This window comes from Schistosoma haematobium, chromosome 3 (assembly GCF_000699445.3).
Source record: "Schistosoma haematobium chromosome 3, whole genome shotgun sequence".
In the NCBI taxonomy this organism is placed as follows: Eukaryota; Metazoa; Platyhelminthes; class Trematoda; order Strigeidida; family Schistosomatidae; genus Schistosoma; species Schistosoma haematobium.
In genome coordinates, this window is record NC_067198.1 from 18,686,738 (window position 1) to 18,706,989 (window position 20,252).

Below are 20,252 nucleotides of genomic sequence, written 5' to 3' on the forward strand. Positions count from 1 at the left end.
CTGATTAAGTAAATTGACGTATTTGTCGTTCTCATGATGAGGTTTAACTAATAAATGTATGGAAGTCTCATTTGATATAATTCCTCTAATTTCCTTACTCTGTTCGGCAAGGACAAGTTCCCTACTTCTGACGTCTACCAGTATTTTGTGGAATTGCAGAAAATCAATGCCGATTATAGGAACGAGGACGTCCGCTATGATGAAACTCCAGGAAAAATTAGATTTAGGACCGAAATTTAATTGCAACCGCCTTTTGCCGTACGTCTTGATGTCAGACCTGTTTGCAGCTTGTAGTTTTAGTTTGGGGTCAGGTGTGTTTTTCTCGAGTGCAGTAGGTGGTACTACACTAACCTCTGCCCCAGTGTCGACTAAAAACTGTGTGCCGGTTCTTTTGTCTGTAACATATAATAGACGACTGTCTTGAGAGTTGTGGTCTGTGAGTGCAGTCGTCATTAACCTACGGTCTTGACGTTCCTTTTTCTGTGTGCTTGCAAAGTTACAAGGCGGAGTACATTTTCTAGCTTGTTTGCCATATGTTCTATGGTACCAACAAATGTTGTGTCTAGTAGTGCTTGGACTACGTCGTCTACGGCTTGTGGATGTTCCTCTACGCTTGCTGTGGGAGGCATTCAATAATTGGATCTGAGCTATCTGTTTGGTAAGGGTATCAACTGATCGTCGTAACTCAGCGATCTCGTCAGTTGAGCCTGATTGGATTTGAGATACAGAGTGAGTCTTAGACCGTTCGTAAATTCTGTCGGCTATGTCTGCTAGCTTATCAAAATCGACGTCTTCGTCTCTAACTGCAAGTATCTGTTGAATGTTTTGAGGGAGACGTCTGAGCCACAATTGATATAGTAGACGTTTGTCTACTGAACGATTTCCTAATAAGTTTGTCATGTGGCGTTTTAACTGTGACGGTGTATTGTCACCTAGCTCCACGTTGGCTAAAAGTTGATCAATTGTCTGTTGGTCGGTGAGAGATGTGACACGAATGACCTCTCTTTTTAGACAATCGAATGGTGAGTCAGGATCCGGCTTAAAAATGACATCCGGCACTTGTTCAATGACGTCGTCCGGCAGCAGTGAGTTTGCGTAACTAAATTTCGTACTCTGATTTGTGATTTTGTTTGCAACAAAAAAGCTTTCTAAGCGAGCAAACCAGAGTTCAGCCTTTCGTGGATTAAAAATAGGTAAAGGTACAGAAATGGCACCCACGGAAATAGATTTAGATGAAAGGCTTAGCGAATTATCAAGTGCCATGATACGAAGAAGCAATAGTAATAATAAGCCGAGGATTGTAATATACAATATGAAGAGAAGTTAAAAATAACAACAAGAAATATATATAAGACTCACCGAAAAGAAAAATTGTCACTTTGGGTATATGTATGAGAATATACAGTAATAATTCCAAAGGGAAAATATTATGAGAGAATTTATTATGACTGTCAATGGATTGTTATTAATTATAATAATAATTCCAATATGAAGTTCTTTATGATACTCTTGAGGAGAATGCAGCAGACTTTGTAGGAAAATGGTGCGCGTTCTAAAGGCGGGTCACCAATATGTTGAGGATAATGTCCTCAATATCTGACTCCAAATAATAATATCCCGTAACTGAGTATTTTAGGTAGGCTTAATCTCCTAGTAGAATTGCGAATTTACTCGAGATTATTAAAAAGCCTGAACACCAGTTATAGAGATAGTTTATTGATAATGAATAATAATAATCCACAAGCGTACGGTGAGCAAGCACACGATGAAACAGGGAGAGTGAGTGAGTCTGTTAAAAATCCATATATATTTGAGAGTTAATCGGGTGTGGATAGATTATCGATTATCTGCACTTGAGACCAATAGGAAGATAGCTTAAGCGTTAATGTACAGACATACATTCGATCATACACACCGAAATTAACATAGTGGATTGAGTCTGAGTTACAATGACTAGATAAATGATACAATAGTGAAATGGGCTTGCCACAATATATTCAAACATACACTTTCACAACCAAATCATGTAAATCCAAAAAGCAATCCTTGTATGACCAGATATATTAAACAATCAGATAATGGCAAACAGACATGTACGTTTGGTTTTTGTTATCCACATCTTATTTTAACCAGTGCGATTCTCAAATTCCACCGCTTGAAATCCGGCGTGTTTCTTGTGAACTGGAACATCATGAGGTCTACCATGGCAGTCTTTTTGTTAAATAACGCGGTAGTAAATTTAAACAATCAGTTGAAAACCAATTGCTTATTTCATAAGTACTATTCTTCCCGATAAGCAACTGGCTTGTGGAAGTAATGATGTTCGTTTATCCTTGATTTAAAGAAAAAATTATTCAAACAATTCAGCGAGTTGATTTTAGCATTACCACACACAAATGTTAACCTGAAATGTACAGAAAACTAAAACACATTAGACCGCTGCTCTCACTTACTTCAAGCATTCGGCTATTTCCGAATGTCAAAGCAAGCCCTTTCTTTCATGACAACTCTTAACATTTCACAATTTATAATGCTGATAATAATAAGAAAAGTTCAATCAACCACACAACCAGTTGGGCAAGCTCATTAAGTAAAATTTATTTGTACGGTTAACTAATAAAAACCTAATCATTTCCTACAATGACAAGTTTCCCTTTAAAAGTTGGACAATAAACAAACACTAATTTAAAAGAGACTACGAATAACCCAATATAATGTAAACACCTATTCACTGATAAAACTAGCTTACTCTCTATATTAATCAAGAAAAATTATTTGTTTATATAACTCCTTTGTAATTTATTTTAGAATACTTGATTATGTATGAAAATAAAAATGATAGCACCCATGAAAAAAATAATCTTTCATCTGATTAGGTTGAAAACCATAAGTCCAAGAATTTGATTTTATTAAACACACAAGATCGAACAAATACTAACATCAAGTTTTTAAAAAAAAGTTTTTTCCCTGAGCAAATGATCAAGTCTTTAGATAGAGTATAGCAGAATATACTATTTACAATACGTATTTAAAGTCATACAAAAAGTGAGGGTTTTTAATCTGAATTTGTAAAGCTGTTTGGTTAAATTTTAAAGTCCAACTCAAAACTAAGTTTCTTAATCACTCCAGTCGGGGTCTGTTGCATTTGTTGGACACTTCAATGTTGATGCAAAATGAGATATCTTACTAGACTTCTGTGGACTATTCGTGCTTGTCTGAGATTCTGACTGATCTGTTTCATCTACATCTGGAACACACTGAGGAATAAAAGTAAAAATATGAAATAGTTTATCAGTAAACAGTTTAGGAAGTTGCTGCGATAAAACAGAGAAGTGAAACACACGATGTGCAAAAATAATTGGGATACTGCAACGGACGTCAAGGGCATTTTAGCCAAACTTCTGAAAACGAACACACGATAGAATTCAAGTACTGTGCATCTCCAAAAATATGAACTATTGGGCTGCAAACTACTGCATAGTTTATGAAGCACATGAAGTGAAATGCATTGACAAAACTAACAATCGATAACAGATGCTTCTAACAACCAGTTTCCCTTCGTACTGAAAACATACCTATGTGATAGGAATTATATATATATAAAGTGAGATGACCTCCTTAAGCTGAAGGAAATTTCTTATGGGTATATTTTTTAAAACCAAACTAAATTTCCCATTATGAACTATTCTCGTTCACTTATTTTTATATGTCTATTTATTTCGACTATACTCTCCCTTCTTCATCTGCCTCTTCACGATTTCACTTTCTTATTTGTGTGGCGCATAATTGTTTTCGTATATATTTTGTACTGGTATTTGTTTTCAATAATAACAAAATTATTCAGACCAGTAATTAGTAAAATATCGTGTTTTTGTATTTTCTTATTCTTGTGTCTCCTCAATCGATATAAGTCAACAACTGCACGATTACCACACTTTTTGTTCTTTTTCACATGTGGTCAATAATTTTGAACTAGCCTTCCATCTTAAACTTGCATTTTCACATCTCTTGTTAGAGTAATTAGGTTTTTGACAATGATCACATTTTAATCTGACTGAAACCACTTTCTATGCTATAAGATAAAGTACGAACCTTTTTATTACTACATTGTTCAGTTGCTGTTAAATGACCAAACACGGATTTATAATACATGTAGAGTATGGTGATTCATCTGTATCTGAAAACAAAATGATAACCGGAGCAAATGTTCGTAACTTTCTTCCAAACTGGAAACGAGTTACCACTTTATCTCGTATTTTTTAAATTATTACACTTAGCATTGATTGTAAATAGAAAGTACTGACACTCAACTGATTATAAACATTCGATGAAATAGAATAATAGATTACATGCATAGTTGTAGCACAATATTAAAATGCCACTGAAAATTATTTAATTTCTATTACTTATTATTTATTTGAAAAAGGTTGTATTTTGATGGACAAAAGTTGTTTCTGAATGAAGTTATTGTCATTACCGCGTATTGTCAAGTGAATGGTAAAGTAATCAAAATGATACCGAATTGTTCCTGGTTGTGTATTTTCAAAAAGGGGCTAGGAGTAGAGTCCAGGACTGACGTTCTTTTCCATTCAGAACCTGTCAAACAGACGCACTTAGATAACAGTTTTTGTGTTCTTAATGAAACTTGAATTTACTCCTCACTAAAGTTTGACACCAAAGCATCGAACAAGTAATGGCATTTTTGACTGATTAGCTTAGTGCATAACACTACCCAATGATCTGTAGATTTAAGTTTTAGTGGGATGAATAGCATTGGTTCAAGTATTCCCACTCATTCGCCAAGCATATATCTATGTATTCTATTTCTTTGCGGGATTATTATTTTAACACATAGATATTGTTACAAGGAGGCACTGAATACATATGCGCCACACAAATATCATTCGATATGTGTGACGGCTGTAATACTGCCCGGGTGCCCAAACCGAAACAGGTGGTTTTCTTAGGGGGCCACTCCCCGAGGCTTCGACCTGAAGGTCTGATCCACAAGGCAGTGGAGCATCGTAAGGAGATGCCGTCCCATGGAAGCCGGTGACCAACAATTGGTCCATACGCCATTTGTTCCCGCAGGATACTGGAACCCATGTGCACCACTGGTTTGGAATCCGGTTAAAGCGCCGGACATTCGCTTTTCGTCCTCTCATTTTCGTAAACAACACCCCCGCCACGAGAAGGCAGTGAGTAGGACTTCCGTGGCAGAGGCTATATACGCGTGGCCATGTGAGAGCATTTCGAGAGGGAGAGCGGACTCTCCCCACTCTCGGCTGTACCATGGCATTTGGGGGCTCTTTGCGGGAACATCCAGCTGACAAGTCCCCAAGAAAAACAAATAGCAATCTGAATTTCTCTGCTAATCATAATCATAAACATGATCAAAATCTATATTAAATCCTTATTGAAACATCAAAGACATGTTGACGATATGTTGACGAGACTGAATAATTGAATCTTAGTAATTGACAACAGACAAGTACACATGGATGCAGCGAATAAAAATTAAGTTTTTAAGAAATCAATAAGGATAAAGATTGTTTATATTTTTCGAAAGCGTAAAACATTTGAATTTTCGAGCTGATAATAATCCGACCATGCAAAATAAATCATAACTCCTACTTGTTTCGATTTTATTGTAATACATTTCAATTCGTATCATAACTTGTATGTGTAATTAGTGGGATTGCACATTTTCGAACAATATGGCAGTCCATTTCGTACATCAGTTCATTTCAAGGGTTGTGATCAGAACTGAATATGAAAGTGTACTCTGAATCATGATGATTTTCAAGTGACGTGACTATGGCAGCATGCATATTTTTTTATTCATGTGATAATTGAACGTGCTCATTAGTAATTAAGCTAAGACTTGGGGATCAGTATACCGTAATGCAATAACTAAAAATTACCTAGTTATAAGATCTATGAATAATACGCAATATTAATCTTCAGTTTAAAGGTAATTGCTGTCTCACTTTCATGTTTTCTATATATATATTATTGAAAACAAATACCAGTACAAAATATATACGAAAACAATTATGCGCCACACAAATAAGAAAGTGAAATCGTGAAGAGGCAGATGAAGAAGGGAGAGTATAGTCGAAATAAATAGACATATAAAAATAAGTGAACGAGAATAGTTCATAATGGGAAATTTAGTTTGGTTTTAAAAAATATACCCATAAGAAATTTCCTTCAGCTTAAGGAGGTCATCTCACTTTTACGAAGAGGAAACTGCAGAAAGACTTCATTGACTTCCCTTCCAGCACACGTACGATAATTTCCCCAACCTCTGAGTTATACTAACTCTTGAACACTAACGAAGAAGTCGTGATGGACAGACAGATACCAGCCCTATACAACTCTTCACTTTTTCTACCCAGTCACACAGACCACAAATAACACACCAGTGGGAGATAGCTAAGGTGACATCCGTAACGCGTGTCCAAGGCACCAGTCGGTGTTTCCAGATGGTGACAGAAACTGAATGTTAGTCACTACACCCGAACACATTAACGAACTTCGGGATTTCGAACACGGGGTTGAAACTAGACTTCAACAATCCTTCGGAGACAATGATCACCAAACACATAACTGCCAAACACCTCAACTCAGTGACCATGGCTCAAAAGCAAGGAACAAGATTGCTCCAACCGATAAGTTGTAAACCCGATGTTTTACATCCAGGTTAACATTGTGACAGTGCTGATGATAAACCAGATTGTCATAAGCTCGTCTCAATTTACGTAAACTGGTCTTATCAGCTACGCCACCACCAGAACTTAAACAGCTACCCAAATACACGAACTTCTCGACTACTCCTAGCGTCTCACTGCAAAGAGTGAGTGAAGTCACAGAATCCCGAGTTTTGTAAAAGCACTTTCTATTTAGAAGGTACAAAGTACATGCCATACGTACGAACACTGACTGCCAACTTATTAAGTAATCTGTATAGCTTGAGTATTATTGCACGGTAAGGCAATGGCCATTCACATACTTCAGATAGGAAAGTCTTTCTCCAGGTAAAAGGTCGATACCACCACTACTTCTGTTAGTTGTTTCAGGACAATCATCGATGGCAAAGTCGAGGAGAAATGGTGTGACAGAGCAGCTCCCCTTAGCCACCACTTCTAATAAGAACGGAGAAAGGTGGTTGTACGCCCTCACATTGCCCGAAATGTTTGTGCACAAAGCCTTCAATATTTTGATAAAGTTCGCAGATACACCCTTCTGCAACAGAAAATGACAGGGGAGAGCCCCGTACGACGAATAAAAGATGTCTTTGATGTCATGGTGCTCTGACATTCGGCGGAGAGTGATCAATACATATAAGGCCAGAACGAAGACCAGTCTACTTTTAGCGAGTCAATCTGTCATAGGCTTTGAAAAGCAAGTGAAGTATGGAGGAATACCATACAACTGAAGACTTTGTTGAGTGAAGTACGTAAAATAGCCTAAAAACGGCAGTTGGGAGCTTTAGGTGATATAAGTTCAAATTATATGCCTTGGCTAAAGTAGATCTACTTCATATGTGACAGTGAAAGTTTTTACCTTATTTTAACTTAATAAGATTCAACTTCAATTTTTTTGCCGATCTTAGCTTTTCTGATTCTTATTTGATGGGATATAGTAAAGCATGGAGACTGTCTGATACACGTAAGTTGCAAACTAAAATACGAACAAACTACATAGATATCAATAATTTTTAAAGAAAATCTTACGAAAAACTCGACAAAAGCAACTTCACCGTCTGAAAGATTTATCATGTACTGGATCGACAGGAATCCCCGGTCATTGATACGCAGCGAAATACGGCTAGCCATTGACAGTGCTCGGCTTGTTGCAAGCCGTAGAAGCGAAAGACGAAATCGAGCTATCCGAGGACTTGCAGCTGCAGATTCAAAAACTTCTACTTGATCAGATGACCGAGGTAAGTCAAAATGCATAGTTCCAGCGAAACCATACGTCGTTAAACGAAGACGAGACTGAACAGCCGGAGGTGGTATTACAGCAACTTCCAAGACTTCGCTTGAAGTATCAAGTTCATTGAACGCTTCACGCATACATTCTGACTGTAAGAAGTGAGAAGAGAATAAGGAAAAAATAGTATACTAATCTACGGGGTTAGTGTAGCATTGACTGATCTTTCTTTGAAGTTAACAGCAGGCCAGAAAAGGATAAGATTTTTTTTGTACGCTAAGTTATGATTAGTTGGGGATGTAGCCCAGTGGTAGAGCGCTCACTTAGCATGCGAGAGGGCTCGGGATCGATGTCCGGCACTTCCATAATGCAACAACCAGTTGCCACACATTTGCCCCTGCTTCGATTTGGGCACCCGGGCAGTATCACAGCCCACACACAAATGATGAACTGTCTATCCTGTCAGTCAGTCAGTAACAACGTAGAACTTCGTACGTACGTACATCAGTTCGAGTTGCCACACCACATTAGCACAGAGATGCAGTTGTCGATCCAAATCCCATAGTGGTAGAGGTAATAAGAGTATAAGCAGTAATCGGGAAGATTAGGGTTTGGAGATGTTATTTAAAGAGTATAACCCAGTGAAATAAATTTGGAAAGAGGAAAAAAGGGACATGAAGAATTCAGAAGATTAGAATTTGGGAGAACACAGAGAGTGGATGCACCTGCGCCATTGCAAACGATTTTGAGCCATGTCATTCACGGTCTCTAACCATCGGTTGCTATCATCTCGCGGTCCCCAACCAGGTAGTCTACACCTACCAACATGACTCAGTTCACTTGTCAGTGACTTCATGGACTTGTGCCATGCTTTGGTTTGGCCGCCCCTAGCTTTCTTCCAACCTACTCCTATACCACTGAACATAGCACGTTGAGGCAGTCGGTCGTTGGGCATACGTAACACGTGTCCCAGCCATCTCAACTGATGAAGTTTCACTTCTTCATCAATCGATTTGCCATCCTTACATAGTACCCGTTTCCTAACAACTGTGTTACTTACTCGATGGTCCCAGGATATACGAGTAATGTTTCGAAGACACCTATGACCAAATACTAGTAGCCTACGGATATCCTCTACTCTTACCGGCCATGTTTCACTGACATAAAGTAGGACGGAACGAACTGCTGCGCAGTAAACACGTCCTTTGGTTGATAGACGGATATCTCGCCTACGCCATAAATGACGCAAGTTGGCAAAAGCTAGTCGAGCCTTCTGTATCCGTGCTGAGATTTCGTCACACACCAGACCACAAGGGCTGATGAGACTTCCAAGATAAGTGAAGCGGTTGACACACTCAACTACTTCACTCCCTATCACTAGTTCGGGTGTCGATGTAACCCAATCCTGAAGCAACATTTTGCATTTCGAGGGAGAGAATCGCATCCCGAACATGCTTGCATTGTTGCTTATAGTGGTCAGAAGACTCTGCATTTTGTCAGCGTCCTCACCAAATAAAACTATGTCATCTGCATATTCTAAGTCAACAAGTGAACCTCCCGGTAGAAGTTCAACCCCTGGAAACTTAGATGAGGAGAGTGTTATGTCTAAAAGTACGTCGACCACAAAGTTGAACAAGAATGGGGAGAGTGAACAGCCCTGACGAACACCACTTGAGGTAATCAATTCTGATGACAGTTCGCCATAAGCCCTCACTCTACGAGTTGTGTTCGAGTAGAGAGCCTTTATAAGGTTAATGTACTTCTTTAGTACTCCTTTCAGTGACAAACACTGCTATAGAACCTCACGATCAACAGAGTCGAATGCCGCCTTAAGGTCGAGAAATACTACCATTGTGGGGCGTTTGAATGTGTGTCTGTGTTCTAGAACCTGACGTAGTGTGAATATCTGGTCTATACAATCACGTCCAGGTCGAAAACCAGTCTGATTTTCTCTAGTCTGCTCTTCACGAGCTTAAGTTAGGCGTCGAAGTATTATTGAAGCTAATATTTTAGACACTATATTAGTCAAACTGATTCCTCTGTGATTGTCACAAGAGCACTTTTGTCCTTTCTTATAGACTGGCACAATCAGTGATTGAGACCAGTCAGATGGGATTACGTCCAGTTCCCAAATTCTACCTAAGACCTCGGTTAATCTCATTGCTAATACTGGACCACCATCCTTAAAAATCTCAAGAGTAAACCTGTCAGGGCCTGCTGCTCTCCCTCGTTTCAGATTTCCTATGGCTTTTTCAACTTCGTAAAGGGACGGAGGACCTACATTAACTTGCCATTCAGGTTGACTAGAGATCGTGGGAAACCGAAGTGTGGCTGAAGGCCAGTTGAACTGATCCCTAAAGTGTTCTGCCCATCGATCCAATCTCCTGGATTGAGAATGAATAATATGTCCATCTTTCTCTGAGATTGTTTCGCTAACGGTCGGGTTCCTAGTTCCGGTTTCCTTAACGAGTCTGAACAATTGTCTGCTATTACCTATTGCCACTGCCTTTTCCATCTCTCTTGCTTTCGCTACCCACCACTGTTCGCGATCATTGCGTAGACTTCTTGTCAGCTTGCGCTTAAGCTGACTCCGCTTTTCATTATGTTCAGAGCCAGGTGGAATGAGTTTCCGAGCATCTATCAGTGAGATAGATGCTACTGAGATCCAGTGTTGCTCCCTAACCTTCTGGTTTACCTTACTAGCAGATATCACCGCTGTTTCCACAGCTTTTCGGATATCATTCCACGCTGCCTCGAGATAGGCATCACATACATGGCTGCCTAACTGTTTTCCTATTTGTTCCTGAAATATATTCTTAGCTTGACTATCATTAAGTAGGACCCTAAGAAGTTGCCTTGCAGCGTCTTTCCTACGTCCAGTAAGACACAGACAAATACGCGCTCGCACTAGAGCATGATCTGAATCTAGGCATGTGCTCCAGAATGAGCGACAGTCTTCTATCGAGCCCCTCCATCGGTGGCTGATAGCGATGTGATCTATTTGGGTCCAACGTTGGGACAAATTAGGGGGTCTCCATGTTAAAAGATGCTTTTCCTTATGTTTAAAGTTAGTATTTGCAAGGAACGGGCGGTTATCTGAGCATAGCTGCAACAGACGGTCGCCATTATCTGTTCTTTGAGCCACGACACCATAAGATCCACCTAGGTGTCTTTCCCTATCGCTTAGTTTGCCTACTTGAGCATTAAAGTCACTGGCCACTATTACTACATCCGAGCGCTTAGCTTTTCGGAGAAGGTTCGAAAGCTTTCTGTAAAACTCATCTTTTACATCATCTGAGCTGCAGTCAGTGGGAGAATAGGCAGAGACGACGAAGAGGCAACGACGAGTGTCCCTATCTTTCCGGATTCTTACTGTTCCGTACAGTCGGACAGCGCACAAACGACTGTCTACTGGGATCCACTCTAAGAGAGCTAGTTCTGCCCTAGGACTCAATGCTATACCTACGCCGGCGAGGCCACGAGAAGCAGAATCAGGGCTTCCAGATACACGAAGCGTAAATCGAGTCGGTTCTTTATTTTGGCATGGTGAGGTCAAATGAATGACGCTACTTGGATCCTGTATGCGCGTTTCGGAGACGCAGCACACATCGATGGCGTGAGATTCTAAAGTTTTAGCTAAGGAAGCCTGCTGTCCTATTTGGCAAAGTGTTCGTACGTTAAAAGCTCCTACGTGTAGTTTAGAGCGTGGTTTCAGGAGACCAGGAATGGCGTTCCACGTACTCGAATCGTTTGCCCTAGCGGTGCGAGGTGATAAAGAGACGTGGGGAGGGTTAGTCGGGGAGATAAGAGAGGTATTAGAAGGTGTAGGAAAGATTTGAATGTGACCACCTTGGTCTCTTGTGCTGTTACGGGTATGAGGGCTGATATCACTTCCCGGCTGCTCACACCGTGGAAGGGTATTTCTTGAGGAACCTGAAAAGGAAATTGGATTAGTGTTGGTCTTGACGACCTGGAAGCGCGACCGCAGAGCCCAAGGGACAACTGCTTGAGGCCGGTCGCGCACGGCCTTTTTGTGGAAGGTTTTTGACGTGTTAGCTCCGTTCTTCAAAGGGCCTTACCGCCGGAGACGGAAATCCGTGAGGTAAGGTGAGGTGTGACATTTTTAGGGTCGACCTTTTCTAACCCCACCCCTCCTTGTGAGAAGGCAGCATCACTGTCATGCTGGATGTCCGAGGGAAACACCTTACTGCTGTCACACCCCTCTACAGTCAGCAGTACGACTTCGCCCTCAGACCTTGAGTTGCTGCTTTTAGTCTTACCGTTCACCAATCGACCTGCCTGGCATGGTAGAACCTGCAGGAACATATGTTCCAGCCAATATAGCTCGGTTGGGTCATCACGATAGGCAAGCCCGACAACCGCGTCAAGGTAGCAGCTTCGATCGGAAACTACTTTTCTTGCTTCAATTAACAATCAAATAATTCAAATTATTATTATTACTATTATTTTTATTATTACTACTATTATTATTATTCAGTCAGTCAGTTAGCTACAACGTAGGACCAAGCACATTTATGCATCGGTCCAAGTTGCCATACCTCATTAACACAACAAGATGGACACCAGATTCATAAAAGTAGTTAATTCGGAGGTGGCAATATATAAAAGAAAGATTGCAATAAGGATACAGTACAGCAAGAAAGAATTAGTTCGTAGAAAGAAAGACATGAAGCAATTTTAATCTCGCAGTTTAAGGGAAGACAGAGAGTGTATACACCTACGCCATTGTGATCGATTCTGAACAATGTCACCAAGAGTCTCCAACCATTGGTTACGACAGTCATGCGGACCCCAACCAAGTAGTCTGCATCTACCAACATGGCTCGGACTAGAAGTTAGTGACTTCAAGCACTGATGCCACGTTTTGGTTTGGCCACCCCTAACTTTCTTCCAACCACCCGAACACCGGTTAGCATTGCACGTCGTGGTAATCGGTGTTCAGGCATACGTAACACGTGGCCCAACCATCTCAGTCGATGAAGATTAACAACCTCATCAACTGATTTACCATCATTCCCTAATACCCTGCGTCTAACCTCGCTATTACTTACCCGGTGATCCCAGCAGACGCCAGCAATATTTCTAAGGCATCTGTGGTCAAGTACTGGTAGCTTACGAGTGTCTTCTACTCTTAATGACCATGTTTCGCTGCCGTAAATTAAAACAGAACGGACTGCCGCGTAGTATACTCGTTTTTTTATTGATAGACGGATATCTCGCCTTCAGAATAAGTGACGTAAGTCTGCAAAAGCCAAAAGAGCTTTTCGAATCCGTGCTGAGATTTTATCAGACACCAACCCATTAGGGTTGATCAGACTTCCAAGATAAGTGAAGTTGTCAACACGTTCGACTACTTCACTCCCTATCCTTAGTTCAGGTGTTAACGCAGACCAGTCCTGAAGCAACAACTTGCATTTAGAGGGAGAGAAGCGCATTCCGAACATTGTTGCTTAGTGCTACCAAAAAACTCTGTATTTTATCAGCGTCTTCAAACAGGACTATATCATCTGCGTATTCTAAGTCGATAAGTGGACCTCCTGGTAGGAGATCAATACCTGAGAATTCAGTCTATGAGAGCGTTATCTCCATCAGTAGGTCCATGATGAAGTTAAATAAAAATGGAGAAAAAGGACAGCCTTGACGGACACCACTTGAGGTTGCAAAAGCAGATGACAGTTCGCCATAAGCTCTGACTCGACTAGTAGTGTTCGAGTAAAGAGCCTTCACAAGGTTTATGTACTTCTGAGGTACGCCTTTCAATGACAGATACTGCCACAGAATCTCGCGGTCTACAGAGTCAAATGCTGCCTTTAAGTCAAGAAAGACCACCATTGTCGGACGCCAGTAAGTATGCCTGTGTTCTAGAACCTGACGAATGGTGAATATGTGGTCGATGCAGCCACGACCAGGTCTGAAGCCAGCTTGATTCTCTCGTGTTTGCAGTTCACGAGTCTTAGTTAGGCGTCTGATAATTATCGAGGCTAGTATTTTAGATATTATATTAGTTAAACTAATCCCTCTGTGGTTGTCACAGGATGATTTTGACCCTTTCTTATATATTGGGACGATAAGTGATTGTGACCAGTTAGATGGAATAACGTCTAACTCCCAGATTTTAGCTAAAATATTAGTCAACCTAATCGCTAAAATTGGACCACCATCCTTAAAGACCTCTGGAGCCAATCCATCTGGACCAGCTGCCTTTCCTCGTTTCAGACTAACTATAGCCTTTTGTACTTATGCTAGAGTTGGGGGACCTACTTCAATGTTCCATTCACACTGTCTGGGAATGGTGTGTAGTTGTAGAGTAGCTGAAGGCCAGCTGAACTGTTCTCTGAAATGTTCCGCCCATCGTTCTAAACGTCTAAACTGGGAGCAGATAAGAGTGTCGTCTTTTTCCGAGATAGTCTCACTCACATTTGACTTATTAATTCCAGCTTCTTTTATTAGTCTGTAGAGCTGTCTTGTGTTCCCTATAGCAGCCGCCTTTTTCATCTCTTTTGCTTTTGTTGCCCACCACTGCTCACGGCCGTTCCTTAGACTTTTGCTTAATCTAGATCTGATTTGTTGTCGCTCTTCATCGTGTTCAGAGCCCGATGGGATGAGTTTACGAGAATCCATCAGTGCAGTAGACCTAGAGGAAATCCATTGGTTCTTTGTAACTCTGTGGTTTAAATCACTGATATATGTCACTGCTGTTTCCATAACTGTTTGTATAGCTTTCCAAGCAACATCTGGGTCAGCCTCGTTTTTATAACTACCTAAGTGTGACCTCAGTTTTCCCTGGAACCTACTTTTGGTTTTATCGTTACTCAATTTTTGCTTCCAGTGAGGCGCAAGCAGATGCGTGCCCGTATTAGGGCGTGGTCAGAGTCCACGCAGGTACTCCAGAATGAGCGACAATCTTGTACCGACCCTCTCCAACGATGACTGATGGCAATATGGTCTATTTGAGTCCATCGTTGGTTTGGTGTAGGGGGTCGCCATGTTAGACGATGTCTCTCCTTATGCTTAAAATTTGTGTTTGCTAAAAATAAGCGATTGTCTGAGCACAGTTGCAGCACACGGTCACCATTATCTGTTCGCTGTGCCGGAATACTAAAATACCCACCTAAATGCCTTTCTGTTTGGTTTAAACTACCTATCTGAGCATTAAAGTCACCTGCTACGAGTACTATGTCTGAACGTTTAGCTTTCTGTAAAATTATTATTATTATTATTACTGTTATTATTTACTACATCATTATTCATCCTCTTTTATTCCTGCTCTGTCTATACTTATTTTTTCGACTTATACAGCAGCTCGTCTATGGTGGAAATCCAACTCTATCTAAACGATCTCGAGTCACTGTCCAGTTTGAAATTGTATGTTACCACCGAATATGAGTACTGAAGCAGTTTTTCTGAAACCACGTGCACCATTCAAACTGGCTGCCTTCAACGTTCGCACACTTATGCAGGTTGGACAACAGATAGGGCTGGCTATGTCGTTAGAAAGTCTTAATATCGATGTTTGCCGTCTATCCCAGACCCGTATTCAAGACTCTGGTGAAGTACTACAAATTCGCTCTCCATCTGTCGCTTCGAAAAGCTTGTTTTATGTGCCCTAAGCGCTAGAGCTGAGGCAGCACTAATCGATTGAATCCCCATTAACAGTCGGTTATGTGCTGTTAGAATAGAAAGTTCCATCAAAGTGAGAAGAAATCAGCAAGAGAAACTATGTCTTTCCGTCATCTCCACCTATGCCCCGACAGATTGCAGCCCGGATGCAATCAAGGATTAGTTTTACCACCAGTTATCTGTTCTCCTACAGAAAGTGCGTTCGACAGATATTCTAGTACTAGCCGGAGACTTGAATGCTCAGGTCGGACGTCTAGGCACAGAAGAGAGTCGTTTAGGTGGCCGATGAGGACTTGTTGGTCGCAGGACAGATAACGGGGACCGTCTACTGCAACTGTGCACAGACCACAACCTGTTTCTGGCTAGCACTAACTTTCGGCACAGTCATCGCCGATGTGCCACCTGGCGTCCTCCCTCTGCATCTCAAGCCTGGACTCAGATTGATCACATCGCGATCAGCTACCGCTGGCGTGGTTGTGTACAAGACTGCCGCTCCTTTTGGAGTACCTATCTGGACTCTGACGATGTCTTGGTCTGCGCCAATCTTACCTTACTTTTCAGTGGACAACGAAGTGACCGCCATCAACGGATTGATGTTAGCAAGATGGTTGCAACTTTTGTTGCAAGAAGTATCGAACCGAGCTAGTTTCTAGGCTAGCTACCATCCCACCGAAAAGTATAGATGAGCATTAATTGCAATTGCAAGACGCCATGAAAATGGCGGGTACAGTCAGTTGTGGGTTCGCGAAACGTCCCGCTTATAAGCACTGGGTTTCTTCGGGTTCCTTACAACTGATTGAAGCCTATCGGTCTACTCCGGGTGACCATGAGTTTAACCCCAAACGAAGGATTTTACGTAATGAAATTGGGCAAAGCTTGCGTAAGGACCGAGAAGCCTGGTAGTCGGAGCGTGCTAATGAGCTGGAAGCAGTAGCTGCATCTGGTAATTACCAGAAGCTCTTCCAACTCATCCGAGCCACTGGCAGCAAGAAGTCTGGTGTGAACGAAACAATCTACGAGGATGACGGGATGCCAATCACTAACATCCATCGAAGTCTTGGACGATGGGCAGAATTTTTCTAAGGGCAGTTCAACTGGCCTGCTGCTGCGGTAACATCGGTTAAACTGTCGTGCCATCCATGGCCGGTGACGACTGATCCACCAAATGAGGTGGAAGTCCGTAAGGAACTCCAACTATTGAAGCGCTACAAACCAAGTGAGCTGGTTGGGGATGGGCCTAGATACCACCAACTATGGCGCTTTATGATAACTAGAAGGGAATTATATTGAGGGGAGTTTATGAGTGTCCAGGTCAGAACATCTCAACAGTCTATGAGACCACTAATTGTCGGTTTGGGCTATGTTCGAAGTTACATGCTTTTGAGATAAGGTCCTCAAAGTAACTATAACCTACGACATGGTGTTACTCCAAGTTCTTCACTTCGAAACTTCACTAGTCACATTCTAGGTTTTGCATCGTTCTCATTTTCTACCACCGTATGTACGATTTCTATTTCTTGTTGATCCCCACTAAGCGCACTTACATTAACACATGTGTTAATGTAAGGTACAAAATTTTGGTATACATTTGTATCAGGCATTACATCTTTTATATACGTTAAAAATGACAGATGACTAGTATTTATAACATTGATAATATAACATCATAGGCATAACAGTTAGCTTAGGACTAACCTTCATTATGAATTTATCTGAGATATTACTGCTTGAAAAATCAAAGTCCAATATTTCAAACGCCTCCATAGTTTTAATGTTGCATTCTGCTACAACTCCGTTTTCTTCTAGTCTGTATACAAATAATAATTTAAAAGTAATTTACAAAATGTTTAAAGCACTCCCGTAAGTTTTATAGGATAAAATGAATGAAACTGATGGTCCTTGAACTGAAGTCCCAAAAATAGAAAGGCAGTCCTGAACGGCGTGAAGAAGTACTAGATTCTACTTACAACAAGCACACCAAGGTTTGTCCTAAACGATATTATATCCTTCTTTACAGAGTATTCACGGAAAAGCGCTGAATGTAGAAAAGCGTTTCCTTGAATGCATTTTGAGTCCTCTACTGTCACCTTAATACCATTATTTGTGGCAAATATTGTGGCAAGCTACACACCAAGGATGACGCAATTATCAAAACATACATCGCGAAAGTGCACTGCCTTTAATATATTGATGATTATTTTTGCATTATCCATTGCCAGATAGATAAGTGGTCCGTCCATCGTATTACTAGTACAGGTTTTTTCAATAACCGGAAGTTAACAGTGGATACAGTAAGGACAATTAGATCTATGGAAAAGAAAACAAACAAAATGTTGTAACCCATTTAAGCGAATAATGAATATTTCGACCGAAAGCACACAAAAAGTTACAAAATATAAGACACCGCATGACAATCTTTTTTCCTTTGACTGCTTATTAGACTGATGCAACTGAATTGTTGATACTTTAAACACCAGAGAATACACAGCCTAAGACTGACATAATGAGTGTTATGACACTGATTTAAGTGTTTTGATCCGTGGGACTGAGGCTTGTTGATAGATGACGCTTTGAATCCAATTAGCCTAAATAAGTACACACATTCTGAAGTTAATAACTGTTTCGCAATTCGCATCCCAAAAACATTTTTGCGTCCTTCATTTTCAAGTAAGCATAGATTTATAATACGCAACTGACAGGAATAAGCAGAGGATTTTCTAATTACTAAACCTAAACCAATTTGTTCTGTCGGTAAGTCGAATTTCTGAACAGTAATTCTGGAGCATGTGAAGTATTTTAGTTCAAGTTATTTAAACTTAGGCATAGTTAACACCAGTACAAAAGTAAGTTACAGCTTTAAACGTACTTCCATGTGTTGTCTGATAACCCATACCCACTGAGATCCCTGAAATCATAAATAGGTAATTCTACTACAAAGTTGGATGTTTCATTGCTAAATCATTAGGTTTGTAGATTCGAATACCAAAGATAGCACTAAGTACTACTGAAAAAGAATGTGATCATAACCAAATATGAATATATATGTATATATGGTTTTGAACCCCATCGTTAGCTACAATCTATATGGGGGAAAGTGATCAATTTAGTGAAAATGCTGAGAAAATTAAACAATTACATTGATCTGGGGATTCTCATCAAAATGAGATATCCGACTAGCTTTAATTAAAACCACTCACATATTGACAGGCGGAAATAATAAGGGTGCTAAGACCTCAGAATTTAAATTCTTATACTAATAGGAAATTCCTAGTTTATTCTGCGGGATTACATTATAACGAGCCACAACCCCAGCAAATATTGCCACATGGAAAATATATGCCAATTGTAATTCACCAGCCTATCAACAGGCAGGAGATGAAAAAATGGTTATGGTCACGTGCATAGCGTAGCACAAGAACATAAATAGTAAAGAATGGATGTCAAAGCTTTGACATACTTCTATTCAGAATCTTCAAATTTGACCATGTATTCGATTGACAATCAAAACAAAGCGATGTCTACGAGAGCATGGTTGTTTAGATGATCCTGGGTAGTAACTTCACAACCTCCGTTTATGGACAGACAGGTAGTGGTAAAAAATGAACGATGACTAGTGAACGATCTAACAAGCATTGTCATATGACAATGCGTAGAAAACATACTTACTGCCAGGAATGATTTTATATGCTTTAAGCCACTTATCTGCCATTCTATAATCGAAAGGTACTAACTTTTTGTCCATATATTTTTTTCCAGAATTTTACAAAAGCTATAATTTGTTCTTTTAGCTAGAAATGTTCTGAATCCTACAATATACGATCATGTGAGTTGTAAAGGTTCTATTAGTATCAAAAAAATCGAGGGAGGTTGTTTTCGAATAGAGATTATTTTAAATGTCATTGAGCAAAGACTAGTTACACGCCAAACTGCCTTTACCCTTAGGATGCTCAAGTCATTTGATTTTGCTCCATTTTCATAGTTACTGTCCATGTAGAGCAGATAAACGCAATTGCTAGTATAGAATTACCACATGTCAGGAAAGTGCTGTCAGTATATCTTGATAAACATGAGAATTTCAGAGAGGTGCGTAATGCTTGTAGCGGCAAATAAATCCCCAAAATAAATAGCTCTGTAAGTTTTTGATATTGGATGCTGATCACATTAGTTTTAATGGACTCAACTAGCTGAAGGCGCTCGGTCATACATCTGCACCAGATCATGAGTGGGAACGCCGTGCTCAACAACCCGTGCAATCGCTAGACAGATTAGATCAGACGATCCTCGATATATAAACAGCCCAACAAATATATCTTCGAACCTCCTCGCTTCTGTCTTTTGATTTCACTTGGTGGGTGCGAGTTATATTCGGTATTGCTGGTTAAAGCATTTTCAAACTCTGAATACTTGTGGCATCTTCATTGGTGAGCCTAACGTGATCTGGTACACCAAATTGCAAACTGTGATTCTGTTAATTTTTGGGATTCTATATATCATTGCCTTATTTTAATTTTTCATACATTGTGATATTTGTTTTCCGTTTTTTTCGATATATTTTTTTCACTCGTTCATTCTCGTACTTCATATTCCCCTATGGTTGAACAGACACCCAAAGTACTTAAGTTAAAGACTATGTCCCCATCTTCGTCCCAACCGATGCCCTTCTGGCCGTACAA

The 20,252-nt window shown here is 40.3% G+C and overlaps 1 protein-coding gene across 1 annotated transcript; it reads right to left on the minus strand.

Moving 5' to 3' along the window:
* Positions 1–620: 620 nt before the first annotated feature.
* On the minus strand, positions 621–19,578 carry RAD1 (ssDNA endodeoxyribonuclease). The gene is made up of 7 exons (XM_012942679.3): positions 19,516–19,578; positions 17,739–17,886; positions 17,547–17,702; positions 17,420–17,511; positions 17,275–17,386; positions 7,740–8,090; positions 621–3,257 (listed from the first exon to the last, which is right to left on the minus strand). Exons 2-7 carry the CDS (start codon positions 17,817–17,819, stop codon positions 3,117–3,119), a joined length of 933 nt encoding a protein of 310 aa, XP_012798133.2. The 5' UTR covers positions 17,820–17,886; positions 19,516–19,578; the 3' UTR covers positions 621–3,116.
* Between the last annotated feature and the right edge of the window lie 674 nt (positions 19,579–20,252).